At 54.6% G+C, this 21,138-nt stretch overlaps 1 protein-coding gene across 8 annotated transcripts in view; it reads right to left on the bottom strand.

Annotated features, from left to right (window-relative positions):
• ZMIZ1 (zinc finger MIZ-type containing 1) overlaps positions 1-21,138 on the bottom strand; it is a 248,043-nt gene that overhangs the window by 105,175 nt on the left and 121,730 nt on the right. For all 8 annotated transcript variants that reach the window (XM_016918729.3, XM_016918726.4, XM_016918724.4 and 5 more), the window contains 2 exons: positions 9,888-9,996; positions 3,035-3,148 (listed from right to left, as the gene is read on the bottom strand). In XM_016918729.3, the coding sequence (XP_016774218.1) occupies positions 3,035-3,148; positions 9,888-9,947 (174 nt within the window). In that variant the 5' untranslated portion in view covers positions 9,948-9,996. The remainder of the gene's footprint in view (positions 1-3,034; positions 3,149-9,887; positions 9,997-21,138) is intronic.

Raw genomic sequence — 21,138 nt, 5'->3', positions numbered from 1 at the left:
TCAGGCTGACACCTGGATAGGGAGGGTGTGTGTGCGTTTGTGTGGGGAGGGGACAGCTGTCTTGCCCCACCTAGGTCCCTTGGGACCTACCTCCCACATTCCGTTCTTCTCCATGCAGGGCTGGGGCTGAGGATGCCTGGGGAACGGGGGCACTGGCAACAGGGCCCAGAGGCTCCCACGGAGTCTGTGGGACCAGCCTGGGACTAGGGTAAGCTGCTCCTGCTCCCAGTGGCCTTGTTTGTAAAATGGGAGTGGTGACTCCCTGCCCACCTCAAAGGGTCTTTATAAGGATCCAAAGAGACAGTGGCTAGGGAAAATACCCTGAGCACTGAAGTGTCGTTTATGACAATCCCCACTACCCCCCACCAAGCCCCTTCAAGCTGCTGGCTCTACTGAGCTCTAAGGGAAGCTAGACTCAGGTCTCTGCAGCTGTGGCCAGGCTGCAGGAGTGGGGGCCATTCCACTAGGTACATGCCTTACACTGGAGGCAGGGAGCAGAGGCCCAGGAGAGTGGGCACTGTCTACGCAGCCTCTCCTGCCATGGATTCCTCTCTGTCCAGCCAGATCTCATGAGGCCCTCTCTGGGCTCCCTCCTCCAGGAAGCCCTCCATGATCCCTCCATCCTGCCCTCAAAAGATGCTCCCTTCAGAGCTCCTGCCCCTATACAAATCATAGCCCATCACTCTCCTGCTGACAACCCTTCAAGGGCTCCCCATTGCCCTCCAAATAATGCCCAGACTTTCACTTGGCCTGTGGGCCCTGTGTTAGCTGCTTTACACCTCCTTCCTCTGCCTCATCTCACATGCTTCTCCCTTCCCTGGGCTCCAGCCACCTGAGCCTTCTTTCTGTTCATGAACACAGCAAGCCTCAGGGCCTTTGCATTAGCAGTTCCCTCTGCCTGGAGCACCCTGCTCTCTCATCCTCCCAAGGAGGTCAACTCCTCAGGAGACACTTCCTGCCCTGTGCCCTTGCCCCTTCTCCCAGAGCTCTGGCATATGTCCCTGTTTGCTCCTTTGTGGGTTCAATGTCAGGCTCCCCCTGGCAGGCCAGCCCCTTGACAATGGTCCCTCTGGGGCCCAGCACAGGGCCTGGCCCCCAACAAGAGCCCAGTGAATGTTCATGAATGAACGCATGGACAAGAGGACTGAGGCAGAGCCAGTTCCTGGTCCATCCAGGCCGGTGAGGGCCACTCTCTGATTCAGTCTCAAGTCCCCACATCCTAGATAGACAGGGTCAGGCTCCGGGCAATGTGCTGGAGACTGTGGCAGCCTGGCTGGACACACGTCACACAAGGTTCCTACCTCCTCCATCCTCTGCTGGGGTGGAAGTGAGGGAGCCTCTGGCAACATCTGTCCCTGCCCACATGGCTTAGCCTGGAACCAGATCCCCACAAAGAGGATTAGGGGGCTGGGGGGGCGGAGGGAGAAGGGGAGCCCATGGGCTGAAGGATGAGGAAGACTGGGCAGTGCAGGTGGCTGCTCGATTTGGCCTGGTGGCCTGAGGGAGCCAGATGGTGCTGGCTTCTGACAAGCTGAACAGCCCCAGGAGGGTCCTGGCTGCATCCCTGTCTGGCATCCCTAATGGCCAAGGGCATCCCCTCTGAAGACAGGCAGGCCTCGGCTGTAATCCCAGGCCCACCTCTAAGGCTGTGCGCCCCTGGGAAGTCAGTTACAAGTCTCAGTTTCCTCCTCTGTAAAATGTGGGGGAGGGTTGCAGGCCAGGCTCACTGAGGGGATTTGGTGGGATGGTGTATTCTGTGGGCCGGCTCCCCGCCAGTCACAGAACAGATGCTTTGTCACGATAGCCATGTTGCCGCTATTTCTTCCTCTCCAGGCCAAGGCCATGTGGGCCTTTTGTCTCCTTCCAGCTTTTCAGGAAGCCTGGTGCCCGTGGGCCATGCCCGCTGTTCCCGCCCGGCCAGACATCCTCCTGGTCCCTCCTCTCCCAGCCTCAGGATAGGCGGGCTCCCCTACCATCTGTTTACCCACATTCCTTTCAAAGTGGACTCAGGGCCTTCTGAGCAGCTGCCCTCCCTGGTCATCACACATATGGACACAGGCCACATGGCTGGGGACATTCCCAAGCTTCGAGTGACTTCCATGGGGCCCTGTTGGCTGGCAAGCTCCTTAGCCTGGCCGATCATACCACAAACTCTGGACCTGGCCTCTGCCCAGCTTGCAGCCTCGACCCTTCCTGTTCTCTGGGTTCCATCGGGTGTGTGGCCTTTTGCAGATGCTGTTCCATGTGCCCCAAGCACTCCTGCCCCCTCTGCTGCTTGTGCCCCGAGCACTCCTGCCCCCTCTGCTGCTTGTGCCCCGAGCACTCCTGCCCCTCTGCTGCTTTGCAGACTCCTGCCCATGGAGGGTAGCTCCTTTCCTCAGTTTTATGCACCCTGCCCCGCCACCCAGCCAGTTCAGGATTCCCTTCCCTGTGCTGCCTTCACTGTGGACATGATTTTCTCAGTCACTTCTTTACACATCTGCCTCCTCCGCTACAGAGGAAACCTTGCTCGGTGAAGCCTTATTCATCTTCAGTTTCCCCAGACTTAGCAGAGGGATCATACATGATCAATGAGAGATCAATGCTCATTTGGTTAGACGGATGGATGTAAGAGGGGCTCAATCAATGCTTACCTGAATGGATGGATGATGACAAAAGAAGCTCCATACATGTTTGCTAAGTGAATGAATGAATGAATGACTGGATAAAAAATGGCTGAAAACCCTTTGACAGTTTCTCTACTGTGCTTATGATGGAACAGTGACCTGCAAAGTGAGCACTGCGTCTTTCTCATCAAGTGTGGGAACCCACACAATCCCTAGGGACTGTGCCTCCTCATCAACTCCAGGTCCCCTGGGGGTGTGCACGTGGGGGACACACCAAATAGGGCCATCCCCCAACACCAGTGTCTTCCCAGCTCTCTCACTGGTGTCACCTCCCAATGTCTGACAACCTCTCTGAAACCTGGACAGGCACGCTAGCACTCGGCTGACCTTCCTGGGCAGGAATGCAGGCGGACGGGGTGCAGACTCACCGTCAAACAGCCCATCAGGCTCTGCTCAAAGGGCCGCTGGAAGGCCCGTGGGTCTCCACACCAGTCCAGCAGCTCCGTGGCGGCATTGTGGAAGTTGGCAGGATTCTGTAAGTGCTGTGGGAAAGGAAAAGGAGGCGGCTGAGGCTCCAAGAGTGAGGGTAGCACAGGCAGCGTGTGGGGGTCTGGGGTGGGAAGAACCCAGCCTCACTGGGGAGGAGGTTCACGGAAAGGGGTAAAGGGGTAGCTGGGATCAGTAAGTTTCCTCATGCTCGATTTCACACCCTGTGCTCGGCATGCCTGCTCCCACCCCCCCCCCCACCCCCACCTCCACTCCACCTCCCCGCTCCACCTCCACTCCACCCCCACCACCTCCACCCCCACCCTCACCTCCACCTCTACCCCCATCCCCACCCCAGTGGATTAGTAGCCCCATTGCAAAGACAGGAAAACCAAGGTCTAGAGAAGGCTGATGACTAATAGCAGAGTGCTTTCTGGATGCTGGTGGGGGTGGCGGAAGGTGATCCCTGCAGGGTTCCGGGAGTTCTCCCTCCCTGATCCAGGACAGGCTGGCCCTGGAGATTCCTTCCTGACTGCCCAGCCACCGCCATCAAAGCCCAGGACTGGGCTCCCACCAGCTCTGGCTTTGGAGCCTGCTCTGCCCTAGCCACATAAGGTGATGGGTTGGGGGAGGCCACAGCCAGCTGGGAGGGTGAAGGAAGCACATGTGCCTGTACTGTCCTCACACTAGGGGCTGCTGTGTGTGACGTACTGGGCCCTGCCTGGATCCGCTCAGAGGCTGCTGGCATGGTTGGGGAAGTCAGCCTGAGCTCAGGCCCCTGCCAGGCAGAGTCTGAGTTGATGGAGACTGAATTCTGGTGCCAGGGTGCTGGGCCTCCTGGTTCTGCTTCAGGCCCAGGCTGCAGGGCTGGTGGGGTGGGTGAGGTGCAAAGCAAAGGGGTGGTTCCCATGCCCCCCTTCACTCTTATCCATCTCCCCAGGCCCTCTGAGTTGGGTACTGAGTCCAGGAGACAAAAGATGCGGCTAGAAGCAAGGAGCAGATTAGGGGCAAAGGTGAGATTCTGGGATGGGGCTCTGGCCCAATTTGGCTGTAACTGACTGTGTGTAACTGACTGTGTCCTCCTGAAGGACCCCTGGAGGGTGTCCACAGCACAGGAGTGTGAACCACTGCAGAGATGATGGCACCTCCTGAGGTCCCATTGCCTTGGTACTGGGAGAAACAACAGAACAGGAGCCACCCAGGGCAGTCCCTCCATTCGACCTGCAGCATGAGCCTGCCCCAGCGCCAGGGCAGGGAGGGGCCTAGGAGCCGCAGGGCCCAGAATTGGCAGGGGAGCTACGGGAGTCCACACTCTGCCTTCACCCACTTTCAACCACTGACGTAGGATGGTCCCCTCAGCTCCCTGAGCCTCAGTAGCCTCATCTGTAAAATGGGGATATGACAGAACATGACTTGGTGGTGGGGTTTTATTTCTTTCGCTTAAGGTTCCGTGACTGTTGCTACAATGTAGTTCATGCAAGGCAAGATATTTAAAAATGGGTGGAGGAAAGTGAAATGAAGGAGAATGTCCTCCTTCCATGGAAGTAAAGGGAGAGAAAGAGATGTAGGAGAGAAAGAGGGCAGGCAAGCAGCAACAAAGCCCTCCGTCACGGGGCCGCAGTGAGGCTTAAACAAGATGAGGCTTATACAGCCCCTGGCAAAGTGCCTGGCGCATGGGGTGCTCCCACGTGGGGCTGCCCTTGGCCCTGACTCTGTCTCCTAAAGGCTCTCCTGGAAGTACAGCTGTATGTGGCCGCTCTCAGCCCTGGCTCCTTCTGCAAAGGCAGTGCTCCCTGCATTTGAATTGTGTGAGACAGGAGTAATTTCAACATACAGAAACAAGCCCTTTGAGAGGGCAGCGGCGGGTCCTCACCTCTGCCTCCTGTGCCCTTTCTCTAAAGCATGCCCCTCAGAGGCCACAGGTGGTATCTAGGCTGCACGTGGAAAGCCATGCAAATCAGCTGATTCCTGCCCACCAGCCACCCCTGCTAACCGAGTTGTTCTGTTTATTTCAGTGACCACCCCTGCTAACCGAGTTGTTCTGTTTATTTCAGTGATGTCACATCAAATTAGCAGAGGCAGGAGCCACTGCATGCTGCCTCAGAGCTGCCTGCCCCCAGCTGGTCACAGCACCCCACTTTGGGGCTCTGGGTGCAGGGGTAGCCTCTGAGGTCCGTCTCAGAGGCCCAGTCTGGTTCTGGCACCCGAGTGCCCAGCCTTCAGTATCTCACCAGCGTTCAGAGCTCACCCCAGACAGCTTGTGTGGCCTGTAGGCTGTGGGTACACCTCATTGCTGAAGAAAACATCAAGTGTCCCCTTTGCTGGCTTTTTTTTTTTTGGACAGGGTCTCATTCTGTCACCCAGGCTGGGGTGTAGTGGTGCGATCATAGCTCACTGCAGCTTCAATCTCCTGGGCTCAAGTGATCCTCCCACTTCAGCTTCCCAAGTAGCTTGGATTACTGGTGTGCACCACCATGCCTGGCTACTTTTTGTTGTTGTTGTTAATTTTTAACAGAGACGACGTCTTGCTATGTTGCCCAGGCTGGTCTTAAACTCCTGAGCTCAAGCAGTCCTCCTACCACCGTCTCCCAAAGTGCTGGGAATACACTGCTGGCTACTGTGCAGCTCTTTGGCCTTGGTCAAGCCCCCTCCCCTCTCTGTGCCCTTGTCACCTATTTCAACCAAGAGGTGACTGAAGTGCACAGAGAGACAAAGTGATCTAGTGAGATAAGCAGAACAGACATGGTCCAAACCCCATTCTCAGTTGCTGAGCCATGCAGCCCAGGAGATATTGCTGCACATCAGACCCTCATCTGTGAAACGGGGTAGTGATGGCATTCAGGGCTGCTGCAAAGTTGAGAAACGACAAGGAACTCATTACAGAGCAGGAGCCCAGGGAAAGACTGCTACTGCTATTGATGCCAGGGCCCCTCCACGGTTCCCTGTTTCTCTTTTGAGCCTCCTGAGGGGAGAAACAGCCTCCTGTTCACCTCTGGAACCCCAAAGGCTGGCACAAGGCTGAATCCCATGGGAAATGATTGGGGAGCAGTTAACTGTCCAAAGGATGGTGAGCCTGCTGTGTAGGCCAGCAACGTGGCCACTGCAGAATGAGCCCCAGCGGGAGGTGGAGGGAGGGGCCAGGGCAGGGCAGGGGTGAGCTTGGCCAGCCGTTGATGGGCTGGGGATGGGAGCACATGTTTGAATCATAGGCAGAGGCCTCCCTAACTGTGGCTGTTACTGGACACTAGTACTCTGTCCCCCACCAGAAAGCCTGCCCATCTCTATAATTCCTCAGAAGAGTTGGGCTATATCCAATGCCATTGAGTCTGCTGGGGCAGGAACAGGGCACACCAATGCCTTGAAATGATGAATTCATCTTATCAATCCATCTGTCCACCAGTCCATCTGTGAATCAAGTGATTCATCCATTCATCCATCTATGCGTGTATCCATCCATCTATCCATCCATCCATCCATCCATCCATCCATCCATCCTAAATGAATCAATTCATCCATCTGTCTGCTTGCCAGCCCACCCATTCATCCATTCACCACTTTATCCACCACTCATCCATCCCTCCATTCATCTACCTATCTACCCATTCATCCAGAAGTTAATTTATCCAGCCACCCACCTATCTGTTCATTCATCCATTTATCCATTCATCATCTATACACGTCCACCCACCCACCCATCTAACTATCTGCCCATATGTCCATCCATCCATTCTCTTATGTATCCATCTATCAGTCCACCCCTCTCCTCAGCCCACCTAAAATAGCTGGGCCCCACTCTGAGCTGGATGCTATGCTAGACTCTGTGATTTTGAGATGAATATGGCATGTCCTTTGCCCCCAAGGAGCTCAACCTGGTGGGAGACCTGATGTATTCCTACAGGGCCCATAGCTCCAGAGAGACAGAGCAGAGTAGGTGAGACAGCTGGGTGCCCAGGAAGTGTTCAAGCTCAGGGATGGGGTACAGATGCTCAGAAGGGCCCCTGGGGTTCAGGGCAGCTGCTGAGCAGGAATGAGCTGATTTACAGGGCTCTCCATGTGGAGCTGGGATGTGGCAGTGATCTCCGAGAAGGGCATGTTGCAGAGAGGGAGCACTGGTTCTCCCAGTACCAAGAGGCTGAGAAGGGGCAAAGGCAGCTTAGATAGAGGCTGTGAGGGGACATGGGCAGCAGGGTGCAGAGGGTGGGGGTTGGTGAACGCCAGCAAAGGCTACAACCAAGGTGAGGGCAGGAAGGGAAGGCTGTATGGAGAGGTGAGGGAACCACAGCCCCTACCAGCCCGAGGTCTGCACAGCTCGTCATCTCAGCTCGTGCAGACATGCTTGCCTTTCTCTTCTGATTAGGTTACAGGATGCCTGAGAATCAACAGTCCCCAGCCAGCCGAGGCTGACTTCTAGGGCAGCTGTGGAGCAGACAGATGTCAGCACTGAGCTGTGTCTGACCGGAGATGTGGGAGGAGGGGCATGGAGCATGCAGGGAGCTCTGGATGGCCCAGGGGGCATCTGGGCACACTCACAAATGCGCCACTGCCTGGCTCAAAAGCAGAGCCCTCTGTGTGTGTGCACGCATGTGTGTGCCGGGGCAGGTGAGGGAGGGTGGTGCGGGCTCTGGCATGTGCTGGTTGAATGTGCATTAATTATGATGCCCATTTTATAGATGAAGGGAAGTGAAGCGGCAACTTAAGGCTGCATAGTTTGTAAGCGACGGAATGGTGACTGAGCTGTGTGCCATGCTGTGAGGGGCTTCTGGTGGGCCTCTGCCCAAGATGGACCCAGGGAGGGCCAAAGAAGTCAGGTGCACCCTGACCCCTGGTGATATGGAGCTAGGTGCCAAGAGGAAAGAGGCTGAGAGCAGGTCTCGGCAGGAGTGGTGTGCCTGCCATGCGGAGGGTCCCATGCACAGGAGGCATGAGCATCCCATTGGAGGGCGGGGCCCCTGCCAGCTGAGCCAAGGGTGGGAGAAACAGAGTGAAAGGTAGAGCTAGGAAAGAGTCCTGCAGAACCCTGAGTGGGAGGAGGGAGTGTGGGGGAGGAGGGAGTCTTGGCGTCTGGCTTCTATTCTGCCACGGTGAACAGAGGCGTGTAATTGGCGTTTGGGAGAGCCATTTGGGCTGGGTTCAATCTGTAACAAGCCTTCTTCAATTTCCTCTCCACATACCCTGCATAGACTTTAAGATGCCTCTGCTCGATGCTAATAAGAAGACACACACCCCTCGTTCTCGAGGAACAGCCTCAGTTCCACTGGGCAGGCACCTTGGGGAGGCTCCGTCTGGGTCCTGGCCCTCAGGGAGGGAAGGCTGGGTGGGTAGGGGGCTGTGAGTTCTGCCTGGCGGAAGCCCGGGGGCCAGCAGCCCATGCTGGTTGCCTGAGCTTCCTGCTAAGCTGGCCTAGGCCAGGGGCCTGAGCCCCAGCACTCCCTTCCCTGTCACTGACATACTGAGGACAATGGACACCACTGCCATTAGCTGATAACCCACCACACACCAGGGCTGGGCTACGTGCATCACCCACAACATCCTCACAGCATCGTACGAGGTAGGCCCCATTTGACAAATAGGGAAGCTGAGGCTCAGAGAAATGGAGGACTAGCTTGAGATCTCACCATGGGTCCATAAAGGAATGAGCACTTGGGTCCAAGGCATCTGACACCAAAGCCCGTGCCCCTCTCGCTGTACCTGGTCCTTCCTGGAGTGAATAACGTTCGTGGGTCTGTGCAGGGAAGCTGCCAGCCTGGGCAGTGGGAGCTGGGCCCAGCAGGTGGGCACGTCACTCCTGGCCACCGCTTGGGGGCGCCCCTGTGAAAGGTTCCCCACCTCCCGGCAGTCCAAATAGAGGAACTCCTAGGCAGCTTGCCTCTTGGGCTTGGTATGAGCTTCAGCAGGGTGGGGACCATGGCACTCACTGGAATTAGGTCTTCCCAGCACCAGAGGGGCTGAGTGGACTCAGGCTACCCACTTCCGCTCTCTGTACTTGTTTCCTTTCCTGTAAAATGATATGATTTCCTAGGACCTCTTGTCTTGTGGCTTTTTTTTTCTTTTTTAAAAAATAGAGATGGGGTCTCACTATGTTGCCCAGGCTGGTTTCAAATTCTTGGCTTCAAGTGATCCTCCTCCCTTAGCCTCCCAAAGCACTGAGATTACAGGTGTGAATCACTGGGTCCAGCCTATAATAGGTTCTTATTTTTAAATAAATTAGTAAATATTTTTAAATTTTCTCAGCTTTAATTTCTTTTCTTTCTTTCTCCCTCCTTCCTTCCTTCTTTCTTTTTTTTTTTTTTTTTTTTTTTTTCTGAGACAGGGTCTTGCTATGTTACCCAGGCTGGGCTCGAACAATCTTCCTACCTTGGCCTCTCAAAGTTCTGGGATTACAGGTGTAAGCTGCCACACCCAGCCTGTGACTTTTTTTTTTTTTTTTTTTTGAGAACAACTGGAGCAAAGGGGCAGGGAGCTTAGTTCTAGGGAGGGAGGTGGTGGGAGAGAGATGGAAGTGCCAGGTGCATCACTGCATCCTTGCACATAAACAGAGCCCAGAGAGGCCACAACACTGGCCCAACGTCACACAGCTGGGAAGAGTGTGGAAAGGGACAGGGCAGCATTGGCACTGAAACCCAGGCATGTGATTCCAGCATTAGGCTGGTCAGTGCCAGCATGCCAATAACGGCCTCGATAGGTAGGTGGTCAGGAGGCCCTGCCATCGTCTCCAGCCAGCACCCGCCAGATGCCCTGCTGCTGCAGCCCGCCCCATCTGCCCCGCCCTCGGAGTGTGCCTTGCCCCACACCCACCTGCTTGATGCACTGCAGTCGGTCATTGGTTTGCTGGATGTGCCTGTCCATAGAATTCATTCTGGCCGTTTCACTAGGTTCTACCCGAGAGCCATGAACGTTGTCCAGCCTGCGAAGAGAAAGGAGAGGTTGTCACTGGATCACGCCAGGCCTGCCAACCTTGAGCAGCCTCCCAACTGCCCTCTGGCCACAACACTGGCAGGTTCCAGAGTCCTTTGCTGGGCCCTGTGGGGCTGCACCTGGGGTACCCCACTGGGCTGAGGGCAGGAAATGCTTCTGGGTGCTTTCTATGTGTGGCACACGTGAGCACTGGGCAGGCATGCCCACCAGGGGATAAGGAACTGCACATGCAGGTGCACACATTTCTTCTCTTTTCTTTTTTTTGAGATGGAGTTTTGCTTGTCACCTAGGCTGGAGTACAGTGGCGCGATCTTGGCTCATTGCAACCTCTGCCTCCCAGGTTCAAGCGATTCTCCTGCCTCAGCCTCCTGAGTAGCTGGGAATACAGGTGTCTACCACCACGCCCGGCTAATTTTTGTATTTTTAGTGAAGACGGAGTTTCATCATGTTGGCCAGGCTGGTCTCAAACTCCTGACCTCAGGTGATCTGCCCACCTCAGCCTCCCAAAGTGCTGGGATTACAGGTGTGAGCCACCACGCCCAGCCAGGTGCACACATTTCTGTATGTGCATGTGTGTTTTGGGTGGTGGAGGGGGTGGCAATTCCCCTTGGATTCCTGGTTCAGGGCTTGGCCCACGTGTGTGTGTGTGTACGTGTGTATGTGTGTGTGTGTTCATACATGTGCATGCAGGGGGACCTTCCCATATGACGACCTTCAGTGCACATGCACATGTGCTCTGAGTGGAGATCTCAGGTGGCATCTGCCCTCCCCCAGTCCCTCAGGCTTTGAGTTGTTCATAATTTACAAACCACTCACAACTCTGTTTTTTTCACTTTGCCCTCCTGGAAAAGGAGGATAAGAATGAGCACCACACCCATTTTCTAGATAAAGAAACTGAGGCTGAGAGACAGAAAGGGAAAAGCCAGGGTGGCACATCAAGTGGTGTCTGAGCCCACACCAGGAACCTGGGTTCCTGACTGCCAGCCCGCGGTTTCCACTGTGCAAGGCTGACAGTGCGGGTGCAGGGATGGCTTGGCACTAGGCTCACCCTTCCTGAAGTGCAGGAGAAGGGAGTGCTCAGGGCCATTAGCATGAATGGGACTTCCCTCTGGATGACAGAGCTAAGTGGAGGAAGCTCCTTCGGCTCGAAAAAGCCCCGGGAGTCCCCAGGCCGCTCCAGGGAGGCCACACAGCAAAGGCGGGGATCTAGGTAGAGAGAGGAAGGACTGTGCAGCCCTAGTCCACCCACTGTTAGGGGTCCAGGTCCTTGGGCCAAGGCAGGAGACTGCCCGCTGCCAGTTCAATTTGCCCTCCTGCCCCCAGTGGACAGTTCAGGCTGCAGACACTTGGGTCACACCCAGGGTGCTGGAGAGGAGAGCTGGGGCCCTAAGCCTTCCCTGCTACTCTGTCACACTCCCCACTAAAGACCCCTCATCTCTGGGCATGTCAGCCAGGACTTTTCACGTGCTGGACACCTGCATTCTCTCCTTTCCTTTTCACACACACTGTGTAAGGCTAGGATCATCTCCATTTTACAGATGAGGAAACTGAGGCCCCAGATGTGCCAAGTCCTCACAGCTGGTGGAAGTGTAGGTTGTGTCTGCCTGCCTGTCTGCCTGTCTGCCTTCTACACACGCTTGTTGAGGGACCCAACACCATTGCCTGGCCCCAGCCTTTGGAAGAAAGTCCTGTTCCTCCTCCAATTGCTTTAAAGGATGTGTAGCTCTTGGTGCAATTCTCATTGCTCCATGTGTGTCTGAAAAGGTAATTCATTTGCATGGCTCAAAAATCAGAAAGTCCACAAAGGTATCGAGTCCTGGGTCTAGACCCCGTCCCCAGTCCCCTGGTGCCCTTTCTAGGAGAACCAGTGCCATCAGTCCCCCTTCTGGAGAGTCTCATCTAGAAGCAAATATCTACACACGCTATTTCTTGCCACATTTTTAAAAACATAAAATAATAACATTCTATACACATTATTTGGATGTTGCTTTCTTTTCCCCCCTCTTGATGATACATCTCAAAGTTTATTCCACATCAAGACACAAAGAACTTTTTTTTTTTTGAGACGGAGTTTCACTTTGTCGCCCAGGCTGGAGTGCAGTGGCGCAATCTTGGCTCACTGTAACCTCCGCCTCCCGGGTTCAAGCGATTCTCTAGCCTCAGCATCCCGAGTAGCTGGGGCCACAGGTGCTGCCACTATGCCTGGCTAATTTTTTGTATTTTTAGCAGAGACGGGGTTTCACTGTGTTAGCCAGGATGGTCTCAATCTCCTGATCTCGTGATTCCCCTGCCTCGGCCTCCCAAAGTGCTGAGATTACAGGTGTGAGCCACCGCGCCTGGCCACCTTTTCATTTTTTAATGGCCGCACAGTATTCCTAGGTATGATGAAGCATTATCCAACTAACATCTGCCCATCGCCCCCTGCCAGGTGCTGTTCTAAGGCTTGAGCCCTCAGACAAGGCCCCTCTGCTCTGGGGGCTCACACTCCAGCCTGAAACGAGGGACCCTGAAGCTTTTTCCAATTTTTTTTTTTTTTTTTGAGACTGAGTCTCGCTCTGTTGCCCAGGCTGGAGTGCAATGGCGTGATCTTGGCTCACTGCAGCCTCCGCCTCCCAGGTTCAAGTGATTCTCCTGCCTTAGCTTCCCAAGTAGCTGGGATTACAGGCGCCTGCCACCACGCCTGGCTAATTTTTATATTTTTAATAGAGATGGGGTTTCACCATACTGGCCAGGCTGGTCTCAAACTCCCGACCTCAGGCAATCTGCCCACCTCGGCCTCCCAAAGTGCTGGGATTACAGGCGTGAGCGACTGCGCCCGGCTCCAAATTTTTATCATTGCAGTGCTGCAGAATAACCGTTCATATCGGCACATCACACGTGTGTGAATTAGTCTAGAGAACATACGCTCAGAAGTGGAGTTGCAGGGTCATCTGGGAATTTGTATTTTTGATAAGTGCTTTCTGGAGCTCTACAGCAAGAAGGGGAAAGTGGGGGTTGTACCCATATTTATTTCTTCCACCCTCACCCTGCCAACCATCCCTCCATTCATCCCACCCACCACCTATCACACATGTCACACCCTGAAGCCCAATTTCTCCACCCATCATTTATCTATCGAAATACCTGCTTGGGGAAGGAGGAGGGGGGTGAGGGAGCATCCAAAAAGAAAATTTAAAAAATAAATAAGTAACAATAATAAAAACAAATGCCCGCCTGTTCACCTGTCTACTCATCCACTCAAACATCTTTAGTCTCCACTTGCTCATCTGTACATGCTTCTGCTCTCCAAGAAATGCTTTTTTGTTTGTTTGTTTGTTTCTGAGACAGAGTCTGTCACCCAGGCTGGAGTGCAGTGGCGTGATCTCCACTCACTGCAAGCTCTGCCTCCCGGGTTCACGCCATTCTCCTGCCTCAGCCTCCCAAGTAGCTGGGACTACAGGCGCCCACCACCACGTCCGGCTAGTTTTTTGTATTTTTAGTAGAGATGGGGTTTCACCATGTTAGCCAGGATGGTCTCGATCTCTTGATCTCGTGATCCACCTACCTCAGCCTCCAAAAGTGCTGGGATTACAGGCGTGAGCCACCACACCTGGCCAAAATGCTTTTTAATAACGACAATGTGTGGGGTCCTAGGCTAGATGGGTTGGGCGTGCGGAGATTAAAATGAAATCATTTTCTTGTGTTCAAGGAACTCTTGGTCCAAGCCCACATTTACCTACTAGATGACCATGTGCTGAGCTCCTCCTATGAGTCAGGTACTGGTCCAGGCACAGCACAGATAAGAGAATGTAGTTACATCCCCATTTTACAGATGAAGAAACTAAGGCTTGGAGGTTACAGCTTGTTGGATAGGAGCCAGCTCTAGAATCCTGGCTTTCCCTTTACGGTTTTCACTCTTGAACAGGTCCTGGGGAGGGGACAGGGTACAGGTGTGTGTGTGTGTGTGTGTGTATGGTCTGGGTTGGCAGGGGCGTAATCAGGGCAGCTCCGCTTGCTACTTCTGTAGGTCACCCAAGCGGGAGCTGTATTTGTCCTCCTGAGTTTACCCACACAGACCCTCAGCCAGCATCCACATGACAAAGGCTCCTGGGGTCAGGGACAAACCATGGTGCAGAAGACAAGGACACAGAGAGCCCAGAGCAGGAGCAAGACAGTGCCACCTTCAGCAAGGTCATCTCAGTTCCTGGTGCCAGGCCCCATCAGAGCCAAAGGACCCTGGTGGTCTCCCAGGCACCATGTGATACCCATGCGGCGGTGAAGGCCTGGGTCCCACGTGGGGGCATGGGTGAACACTGGTAGCCAGGGTTCCAATAGAGAATTCAACTTTCACAGCCAGCCAGGACAGGGAGACCCATCCCACAAAGGCCTGGGTTGGCTCAGCTCCTAGCTGGAGGAGACAGAAGAGAAGTACAAAGAAACCTCATGCCCGGCAGGCCTTCATCCCGCTGTCGGCAGGCCACTGCCCACCAGGACAAAGGGCCACCAGCGGCCCAGGCAGCCAGCAGGGGGCGCTGTTGACAAACCTAAGTGACCTGGGGGCCAGACCTGCGCACTGTGGAGGTTCCAGGTGTGCTTCCAGGCCCTCCGTCCTCTCCCTCACTCCAATGAGCACCCAGGTGTCCCCAGCCAGGATGGACTTCGAGTGGGCTTCTCTGGTTTCCTGGCCTTGGTTTCCCCATCTGCAGAACAGGATGCTGCAGAGGGGCAAGTCAGTGACCCATAAGGGTCTACCTCTCAAGAGGAACTTTCTCCTGACATTGTGTCCGGGGGCAGAGCCCGGTGGGCCTTGATAAATGCTTGTTGCCTGGAAGCCCCAGGCAGGCACAGGAGCTTAGATCCACCCAGCTGGCGACCACAGGGCTCAGAGGCAGTTCTTTTCTGTTTAGTCATAGCGGGGCCCAGGTCCTGCTTTAAGAAGTTAACAGCAAACTGGGAGATGGGACTGTCCACCTTCGGGCTGGCCCCACGCGGGGTCACGGGCAGTCTTGTCTGGAGGCCGGCGGCTGGACTGAACTGGCTTCTGGACAGAAAGATTCCTGGAATATTAAGGGCCGAAGGTGCTTTCAGGTCCCCTATCTACCCCCTCTGCCTCAGCTGGTTTTATTCTGAGGAGCCTGGGGCCCATCAGTGGTTTGTTCAAGGCCAAGGGGCACTGGGCTGGGTCCAGGTCCCAGGGGGCTTTGCTCCCAGGCAGGGCTGCAGCTCACAGGAACCGAGGGGTGAGTGTCTAGGCTTGCAACACCTGTGAGACCCAAGGGTGGGTAGATGGATGGCAGGAGGGACATCGCAGACCACAGGGACAGCGCTGTGTCCTGTGTTTCTTAATAAAAGAACAAATGGCTAGCGGATTATGGAGGCACCTACAGGTGAGGTGACATTTTTAAACTGTTGAGGTCAATGATGGAGAACTGCGGTTACTAACCCCAGGAATGGAGGAGATGGAGGCTCCAGTCTCTGGAGTAAAAGGGTCAAAGGCCTAGACAGCAAAGGGTCTCAGGCATAAAGAGAGGAAGGGTGCGCTGAGGGAGGCATGCAAGAGACAGCTTGTTGAGGGGCAGGCTGGGATCTTCCATTTGTTCTACACCTGCTATGTTCAGGCACCAGGCCAGGCCCTATGCAGTGCTAATTTTCTTCATCCTTAAAAGGCTCAGAGAGGTGAAGCAAATTGCCCAAGGTGACACAGCCGGAAAGCTGCTGGGCTGAGATTCAAACCCTCTACCTTTCCAGCTGTTAATGTGCTGTTCTTTGCACTCCCCATGACTGGCAGTCAGAGCTTCCTGGTAGTCCCCACCTCCGGCTGTGACTGGGCCCCAGGAGATGACCTTCTTGTTCCACCCAACCTGCCCAAATCCAGTCACTTACATCACTGGGCTCCCTGCACACCGGCCACCTTTGGGAGGTGACACGCACCTGGTGGCCAGCAGAGGTCGCCCTTCGCCACAAGAGCGCCACTCAGCTGGGCCGCTGCCTCCGCCTCCGGGCTCCTGGACTCCTTTAAGCCTTTACAAGTCGCTACAAATCCTCCGTGGCTGCAGCTCTAGAGCCGGAGAGGCCGGGCTCCCGCCCAACAGATCACTGTCGGCCTGGCCTGAGGTGCACCCGTGGCCTCAGCCCTTCCTACTGCCCCTGAATGGGGGGTGGGACCAAGCAGGCTACCCCCATCCCGGCTCAGGACCCCCGCCATGTCTCCTGGTCAGAGCAGCCAGGAGCCATGCAAAGCTAATCAGCATGGGGGATCAGGACCCTGCTCTGCTGAGTGAATAGGGCAGAGAGCTGGACCTCCGTTTCGCTGTCTGCAAAGCACAGGATTGGGCTGGTCAGCCTTTGGCAGCCTGTCAAATACCAGCCTCTTAGGATTCCCTGTGAGGAGCTCCGGCTGTTCAGAAAACACCATCCCCACAAGAGAAGAATGCCTGCTTTTGAAGCTGCAAAGCCTGTCCCAAGGCAGGTCCATGGGGAGGCTGAAGGCCCGGCAGCCCCGGGAGCTGTTCTTCCAGGGCAGCCCAAGGCCACGACGCTGCCCCTTTCACAGCTCTGTGCTTCTTCTTGCACCTTACGCTTGGCTGGGCTTAGTTGGGCAAATGGAAGTTTTTGGATGGTAACATGGGGTCAGCTCGGTCTCCCCAACTCCCGTGGGACGTCTTTCGGGACCAAGCTTCCATTTACACTTCTCACCACCCAGCAGAGCGAGGGTGTCTACGCTTAGCGGCGCCTGGTGCAGAAGACTAGTTCAAGAAAAGTTAGCGGCTATTATGTATAGAGGGCTGCTTGGAGGATAGAACGTTGAGAGCTGAAAAGGCCTGGGAACACCTGCCTCATGCCCTCATGCAGCAGGGTGGGAGGCGGAGGTGGGGAGAGGAAGAGGACACGGAGGGCATCGTGAGCAGAGCTGGGCTGGAGCCCCTCTGACAGGTCCAAATAGAGCCCTGGATATCTCTGGGCTGCCAAGTCAGCAAGGAGAGAAGCATCTCAACGGTCTCAACGGCTGGGGGAGGCAAACACCCCTCAGTGGGCTCCTCACTGGACACGGGGATGAGGTGCTTCTCGCTGCCCCACAGAAACGTGGAGCTCCACAGGCAGCTAGCTCCCAAGGGTGGCAGCCAACCGAACAGTCAGCTGTCCCAACACAAGTGTTTTATTTCCCACCTTTGAGGCCTCACTAGTTCATCAGTCCACATAATGCACACGCACCCAGAGAGAGGCGTCTGCACAGCACACGTGTGCATAGGTACATACACATGTGCCCCCTTGCATACTTCACAGCAGGTATGTGCACATGCTGGATGCCAACACAGATGCACTTGAGCACACACATCTCATGACAGCTTGCACAGGCAAGTGGGGGTCCCCGGGGAGCTGTGTGAGCAGTGGTGTGCAGAAATGATTCAATCACCATGCACATCTGCAGCTTAGGTCCCCTGGGGCAAGCGGTGCCAGTGGCAGGAGTGGGCGGCTCTGCCTACAGCCCGCGAGCAGAGGCTGCGTTCCAAGACACAGTCAGAAGGGAAAGCCTAGGGGTCCAGAGGACATCCCAGACAGCCCCTTCATCAGCCTTAGACTCCCAAAGGGACAAACTTCATGAGCCCTGGGCTCAGCAATGACCTGCCAACCTGCACATGTCAGCATCAGTTGGGATCCTTTTCGGCCTGGCCCCTAGCCCTCACTACTCTCAGTCACATCCCTTGTCCCCAACGTGGGGCTGCTCCCTGCCTCCCGGACCGTGCTCTGAAGATCGCACCTCCATGTCTTTGCCTCTGACTGTCCCTCTGCCCGCAATGCCTGGACACCTCCCATCCATCAGGGTATGGCTCAACTGTCACTCTTTCGTGCTCTTTCTTGGTTTCCTTTCCATCCCTATCCCCTCCATGTCCCTGTCACACACCCCCATCGTAGCGGCACTAGATGAGGGCTGAGTCCTTGCAACTGTCTCTCCATCAGCTGGAATGTCTTCCAGTTACAGATCCCTTAGTCTAGCCCAGGGCTCGGTACTCAGCAGGTACTCATTAGATGGGTGAACAGGCAGGTGGACGCACGCCCATTGCTGGGTGTACATGAGACCCAGGGTGGTGAGAGCTGAAAAACCCATCACCCAGCCGTAATCAGAAGATCCTAGGACTCAGAGAGACACTGGTTACCCCGTTGAGGGTTCCCAAAGAGAGATACATGTACTGCTGGTGGGATAAGGATGACTTTAGAAGGTCCATGGACAAACCTTTTACATTCTCATAGTTAAGTTTTTGGACTGATGAGTTCATGAATATTATTATTTAGCAGGCAGTTAAATTAGGTAGCAATAGCAGACCTAAGTGAATTAAAGAATTGTTTTAAACATAGTATGAATGGGATGAAAGTGACCGAGGTTAGGCAAGCACTGATGTAGACTGATGACTTCCTCACCTTAAAGGTAATGAGTAGAAGCTCAGAGAGGTGTGGAAGCTGCCTGTGGTCACGTCACAGGAGGCTCGCGCATTCCCAACCCTCGGTAGCCTGCACCAGGCACACAGGCTGGATGCAGAGGAAGAGGGTGGTGGTGAAGCAAGGACAGTAGGAGAGTGACTTTGTGCCCTACCTCAGGGAAGTCAGAAAGAAGGGCAGAGAGACAGGAGACGAGATGGGGAGAGGGATGGAAGAGGCAGCTCCGGGCAGCTGCACAGGGCCAGCTGCTTCCAGCTCTTAGCAGGACAACTGGAGCAGGCCCTCGGGCCAGCGTGAGTCATTGCACAGGGTGGGGCCCCTGGGTAGGCAGTGGTCCTGAGAGCCAGACCTCCTGGCTATGAGGTTGTGGGAGGGTATTTCACCTTCCTGAGCCTGCATCCTCATCTGTCAAGCAGGAAAGTCCATCTCCTCCCTGCCCCACTGTGTTGAGGAGCTGAGCAAATGAATACTTAGGGGACAGTGTTTTAAAAAGTGAAATTCTGCATTCGGACCACAACTCTTCAGAATTCAGTCCCTCCTTCCTCAACCAGGGCAGTGCTCCTGTGCCAAGACTTGACACGGCTCCACACTGCCCCACCACAGAGTTCAGATGCTTTGGCTTGGCACTCAAAGCTTCCGGAAGGGTGGACCCACTTCTCTTCATGATCCAATCTCCCAACACCCATCCTTGTTCACGGGAACACCCATTGTCAATGCTGGCTAGTGGGATAACATAATGTAACCTTGGCATTTCAGAGTGGGGGCTTCATGACAGTCAGCCCCACACAGCTATGCCTAACAACCTGCCCTGGGACACAGAAGTTAATTCAGAAGTGACAGTTTCCTGGGGAAACACTCAGTGATGTGGCCCTGAAAAAGGGGCCAGCCCACTGACCTGACCCACACAGGGCTGGGATCCTAGCTGCATTTGGTGTGCCTTGTCTTTCTGGGCACATGACACTTTAGAGGGCCTAGGCCATGCCCTTGAGGCCAAACCCCCCTGCCATCCTCTGGCCATACTCCAAATCCCTGACCTCACAGTGAACTTCCTCTGACAGCTTCTCTTCCCAAGAGGCAAAGGAGGGTTGGATTCAGCTCTGGAGAAGGCCCCTTGGGCTTTCTCTCATTCCCAAGGAGGCCACACCCCTACACTTTGTGTCCTCAGAGTGGAAAGAGGTACTGAACAACTATCAAACCTATATGTGCTAAACACTAGGTTCTCTATGTCACATCAGTTAAGCCTCAAAACTCTATCATGCTGGTCCAATTATTATTACAGTACTACAGATGAAGAAACAGAGGCTACTACAGATGAAGAAACTGAGCCTCTGAGAGGTCCAATGATTTGCTTAGGGTCACACTACTGACAAGTGCCAGGATTTGAATCTAGGTCTGATTACAAAGCCCATGTTTTTCTGTATCATGTTTTCCATGGGAATGTGGCAGACCTCCCTCAACTAGACACTGCCTTCCCCAGCCCCAACTTCCCTGAGTGAGAGGAAGGTGACTAGCTCTGCTGTGGAGTGCTGAGGATGGTGAAGATAGGGAGTCACAGGCCCGTCCAGTGCTGGGCCCAGGCCACAAGCCTCTCCCAGGATAGCAGTGCTCATGCAGTGTCCCTGTCCTGGCTCTGCCTCAAGGCTCTTGTCTGTGACTCCAAAGGCTCAGATGCCATGAAGTGGGGAAGAGAGAGGTGAGAACAGTTACCGGAGGGCCCTTGGAGGATATAGGGAAGGATGTGACTGTAGACAGAGGCAGGACCCCCCCGACCACCAGCTGGTGCCCTCTAGAAGGCTGTAAATACCTAGCAGATGTTCCTACACCCTGGCTCCAGGAATGGAGGTATTCTCCATTGTCCCCTCCCTACCCCCAGCTCCCCAAGGCTCCAAATCCCACCTGGCATTCTGCAGGAGCTCCGAATAGGGGCAGGATTAATGGCATCCCCCAGGAAGAGTCAGACAGAACTAGATCAGCCCTTAAGGACCAGCTGGCATAGGGATGGTAATGCTCTGGTATGCAAGAGGTGGAGGTGGCATCCATATAACCCTCCACCTCCCACACCCATAGCAGGCATGGCTAATCAATCACTGCACTCTCCCAGCCAATCCTCCACATACACTTCTGCACAGCCATTGTTAACCACCTGGTACCAACACATGAGATGAAGTCTTCTAGGTGGTCTATTTTTGAAAAGGCAGTGAACAGAGGCCAGAGAGGGGAGGGCTTAGCTTGAGGCCACCAAGCAGATCCACATGCAAACTTCCCGTTTCCTGACTTTGTGCTCTTTACCCTAAACTGAGAGTCACAGCCAGGTTCTTTTCAAGCTAAGAGCCTCTATGGATGGGTGGGCCTATTTCAAGCAACCTTATATCACAGTCTCACAGTAGCCTGCAAACAAGTATTATTCCAGTTTGCAGATGAGAAAGTTGAGGCTCTGAGTGGGTAGGTGATTTCTACCTAGCCACACAGGGAGGTGTGAATGACCCAGGGCAGTGGCTGCTCCTCCTGAGCCCATGAGTGTACTCCTTTAGTTAGCTGCTCTTCACTGTTAGTATATATATTTTTTAATTTCTAAAAAACCAAAAAATTGGGGAAACAGAGGAATCAGAAGGCAGACATTTACTTGAGCTAAAAGTGGTAGATGGAAAAACAATGAAAAGTCCTCATGGCTTAGATCTGGAAGTGATCTGGGATCTGCGCAGGCCTATCCTAATAT

The sequence above is a fragment of the Pan troglodytes genome, chromosome 8 (genome assembly GCF_028858775.2).
Source record: "Pan troglodytes isolate AG18354 chromosome 8, NHGRI_mPanTro3-v2.0_pri, whole genome shotgun sequence".
Classification (NCBI taxonomy): Eukaryota; Metazoa; Chordata; class Mammalia; order Primates; family Hominidae; genus Pan; species Pan troglodytes.
Note: the sequence above shows the minus strand (reverse complement) of the source record. Positions and strands in the feature narration are given on the sequence as shown.